General features: G+C 60.9%; 1 protein-coding gene across 1 annotated transcript in view; it reads right to left on the reverse strand.

The window, feature by feature from the left end:
- Positions 1 to 275: 275 nt before the first annotated feature.
- Positions 276 to 4,168, reverse strand: part of LOC104529033 (RAS protein activator like-3) — a gene marked incomplete at its 5' end in the record, with an annotated part of 4,981 nt that continues 1,088 nt past the window's right edge. The window contains 8 exons of the mRNA XM_029086281.1: positions 276 to 425; positions 501 to 576; positions 1,257 to 1,456; positions 1,572 to 1,694; positions 1,786 to 2,098; positions 2,802 to 2,911; positions 3,051 to 3,252; positions 3,697 to 3,933. Coding sequence (XP_028942114.1) covers positions 276 to 425; positions 501 to 576; positions 1,257 to 1,456; positions 1,572 to 1,694; positions 1,786 to 2,098; positions 2,802 to 2,911; positions 3,051 to 3,252; positions 3,697 to 3,933 — 1,411 coding nt within the window. The remainder of the gene's footprint in view (positions 426 to 500; positions 577 to 1,256; positions 1,457 to 1,571; positions 1,695 to 1,785; positions 2,099 to 2,801; positions 2,912 to 3,050; positions 3,253 to 3,696; positions 3,934 to 4,168) is intronic.

Here is a 4,168-nt window from a genome sequence, read left to right on the forward strand (position 1 = left end):
TGGCCCTGTCATCCCCAAAGTGTCCCCATGGCCCTGCCATCTCTGTCACCACCCCAGGACCTGAGGTGTCCCAAGCAGGTGTAGGGTGGTGGGGACATCACGGGATTGGGGACAGAGCCTCAAGTGGTGGCAGGACACAACCAAGCACCTTGTGACAGTGACACCAGCGCTGTTTATTGCCTGGGGGGGGACACCCCATGGGACCAGGATTAAAGACGCAGGAGATGACAGGTGACAGGGCTGCAGGGACACCTTGGGGACATTGAGACAGCCAGTTACACGCTGGTGGCCTGAGCGTCATCGCCGCTCTCATCCCAACCCCGCGCTGGCAGCCGGCATCCCGTCCTCCTGGGGTGGCCCAGGGCTTGGGTGATGGCACCTCGGAGCTCCGCCTGCTCCCGCTCCAGCGCCAACAACCGTCTCTCCTGCGATGGGATCACGTCAGCTCCCACCCAGGTCCCTCTTGTCACCCATGGGTGCACCCGCCTCCCAGCTCTTACCAGCTCTCGGTTCTTCTCCTCACTGCTCTTCAGCCTCTCCAGGTCTTTCTTCCTGGTGCCTTCAGCTGCTGTCAGCCTAAATGGGTTGGGGATGAGCCCAGGTCCTGGTGGCCCTGTCATCCCCAAAGTGTCCCCACAGCCCTGTCCCAAAGGGTCCTGGTGGCCCTGTCACCCCAAAGTGTCCCCACAGCCCTGTCCCAAAGGGTCCTGGTGGCCCTGTCACCCCAAAGTGTCCCCATGGGCCTGTCCCAAAGGGTCCTGGTGGCCCTGTCAGCCCCAAAGTGTCCCCACAGCCCTGTCCCAAAGGGTCCTGGTGGCCCTGTCACCCCAAAGTGTCCCCACGGCCCTGTCCCAAAGGGTCCTGGTGGCCCTGTCACCCCAAAGTGTCCCCACCCCAAAGGGTCCTGGTGGCCCTGTCACCCCAACGTGTCCCCACAGCCCTGTCCCAAAGGGTCCTGGTGGCCCTGTCACCCCAAAGTGTCCCCATGGGCCTGTCCCAAAGGGTCCTGGTGGCCCTGTCATCCCCAAAGTGTCCCCACAGCCCTGTCCCAAAGGGTCCTGGTGGCCCTGTCACCCCAAAGTGTCCCCACGGTCCTGTCCCAAAGGGTCCTGGTGGCCCTGTCACCCCAAAGTGTCCCCATGGTCCTGTCCCAAAGGGTCCTGGTGGCCCTGTCAGCCCCAAAGTGTCCCCACATCTTGGGCTTGGTGTGGGGCACCCACTGGTTTGGAGCACCCACTCCCCATCCCCATCCCTACCTGGCACCCAAACTGGCCGCGCGGGCGTTCACCTCCTCCATCTGCTGCCAGAGACGCTCGACCTGCTCGCGGTGCTGATCCTGCTCCTGTCGCAGCCCGCGGTGTTGGACCTCCATCTTGCCCACCCGCGTCTCCATCAGCTGTAACTTCTCCCGGTTCTCCGCCACCTCCTTCCGTAGCACCTCAATCAAGCGCCCGTGCTGGAGGGGGACAAGGATGAGGTGTGGGATCAACAGGCCACCCCGATGAGTTTGGCTACTACCAAACCTTCTGGAGAAGGAGGTTGCTGCCAGACCTTCTGGAGGAGGAAGTTACCTTCTCCAACGGGCGGATGGCGTAGAGCTCGCCCTGTGCTGCCGCCGCCTCCTCCGCGTAGCGCTGCCACGGCACCGTTGACTTGCGCGGCAACGACGCTGATGAGCGCAACTTCCCACGACCCTACGGCACCGATGGCACCACGTTAACGCCGGCGTCCTCCTTGGAGCATTGATGCCAACACAAGGGTGGCGTGGTGGCTGCCATGACTTACCGGGGTGTCACGGAGGATGAGGGATCCTGGGTTGTCCTCAGCTGGTGGCTCCACCACATGCTCAACGCTGTTCTGCTTTCGTAGGCGCCGGGCAGCTTTGCTCTGCGCCGGCACGCTCTGGGTGCGCTGGACGTTGCGACGTTCCCGGCTGGGTGGTGGTGATGGTGCCGGTGCCGGTGATGGCTCCGGTTCTGGTCCATCCTCCCGGCCCCAGACGCGCTGGATGCTGATGAGGGACTGGGTCTTGATGAGGGGGCTGTGCTTGCTCAGGTCCCGTGGTGGCAGGAAGCCGGGTTTGGAGCTCTCTGCCGGACTGAAAGGGAAGATGGGATGGTGGCATGGCCGAGGACCTGACCAGCACCAGACCCAGGAGGGACCAGAACCACCCTGAACCCAACCAGGACCAGAGGCACCCCAAACTCAGTTGGGATCAGACCATCTTCTGAACTCAGCCTGGACCTGAAGCACCTCAAACTCATCTGGGACCAGAAACATCCTCCAAAGCCAACGGGAACCAGAACCATTCTCCAAAGCCAACGGGAACCAGAACCATCCTCAAAACCATCCCTGACCTCAACCAGCTTAAACCCAGCTGGAACCAGAGTCACTCCAAATCCAGGTGAGACCAGAACCATCTTGAACCTGTCCAGTACCGGAAATATCCTCTAAATCCATCTGGGGCCAGAAACATCTGGACCAGAAGTATCCACCAAATCCAGATCAGACCAGAACCATCCCCTGAACTGGGACTAGGACCATCTGCTGTCTGGACCACAACCATCTGGTGGACCCATCAAGGACCAAAACCAACCCCTGAACTTAACTGGGACCAGTGACTCCTACCCCATTCTGGACCAGAATCTCCCAAGACCCAACCAAGACCAGAACCATCCCCTGAACCCAGCCAGGACCAGGACCAGAACCAACCCAAACCCACCCTAGTGTCACCCCTCTACCAAAGCTCCTCCTGGCCCCACATGTCCTCTTTGGTCCCACATGTGTCCCTGTCTACCCACCGGTATGTTCGCTCTGTGGTGGAGCTGAGCTGGACAGAGACAGGGACAGGAGTCCCCTCCCTGATGGCGGTGAGGATGGTGGGCAGGGGCTCCAGCTCCTGCTGCGTGGCCTAGCAGGATGAGACAAGGACATTAGGGGGACAATGGGTGGCCTTGTGCCATCCATGGAGCAGTGGACACCAGCTCTGTGTATGGGGAGGAGCTGGCCAGTCTCACCAGCTACCCTTGGGGACAAATGGGTGGTGGCACCTGGTCCAGGCTGGAGAAGATGTCACAGAGCAGGAGGTGGAGAGTGGCGAGCTCCAGGGCCAGATCCACGTAACCGTCATAGGTGGCCATGTGGACGCTGCTCTCAGGGTTGGCCACGTTCTGCAGGAAGGCCATCATGGTGCTCCAGTTGTGCTCCAAGAACTCGTTCATGAAGCCCATGTAGGCCTCTTTCTCGCCAAACCTGTGGACCACCATGTCCAGTTACCTGGGGGCCAAGCAATGGCCTGGGCCACCACCACGGTCATGGGCCAGGCCACCTCCAGGATTGTGGACCAAGTCACTGCAGTGTCCCTGCACCACGTGACCACCCTGTCTACAGGCCATGGGTGAGGACAATGCCATATTCTTGGACCAAGAACCACAGGTGAGACATGAGGTGCTGCAACTGGGACACAAAAGCCCCATGCATGAAGTGGAGATGTCCTCTCCTGCCCCACGGCACGTAGGGGACATCCCTGTTGTTCCCAACAAACCCTCCATGGTTTGATGGGAACAACCCTACTGCTCCATGACTGTCCACGGCACATGCCACACATCACGTAGGAGATGTCCCCCCTGCCCCATGGCTTCCCCATGGGGATGTCCTGCCCCACTGGTACCAGTGCTGTGCCCTGCCATGACGTACGTGGTGAAGTTGGCCAAGTTCTGGATGACCTTGGCCACCAGAGTGAGTGTACGGGCAGTGGCCTCACTCGGATACTCCTGGACGAGGCCGAAGAGGCTGGGGGACATGATGGCGGGACAGAGGAACCGCAGGAAGAGGGAGGCCGAGACCAGGCGCTGCCCGATGGGCGCTTTGCCCCGCTCCGTGCCCTCCTCCTGCCACGCCGCGAAGATCTCACCCAGCTCTGCTGGGAAGGTGCTGTGGGGAGAGACACCTTGGTGGATGGTCTTGAAGCCCTGCTATGTGCCACCATGATGCGCTGTGAGACGTGGTGTCTACCACGCCTATGCTGTTTCCTGCCTCAATCCCCTGTGCTTGTCCCCCCTGTCCTGTCCCAACCCATCGCATCCCAACTCATCCCAGCCCAACCCATCCATTCCATCCCAACCATCCCAAGCCAACCCAACCAACTCATCTATCCTGTCCCACCCCA

The sequence above is a fragment of the Antrostomus carolinensis genome, unplaced genomic scaffold (genome assembly GCF_000700745.2).
Source record: "Antrostomus carolinensis isolate BGI_N321 unplaced genomic scaffold, ASM70074v2 scaffold30978, whole genome shotgun sequence".
In the NCBI taxonomy this organism is placed as follows: Eukaryota; Metazoa; Chordata; class Aves; order Caprimulgiformes; family Caprimulgidae; genus Antrostomus; species Antrostomus carolinensis.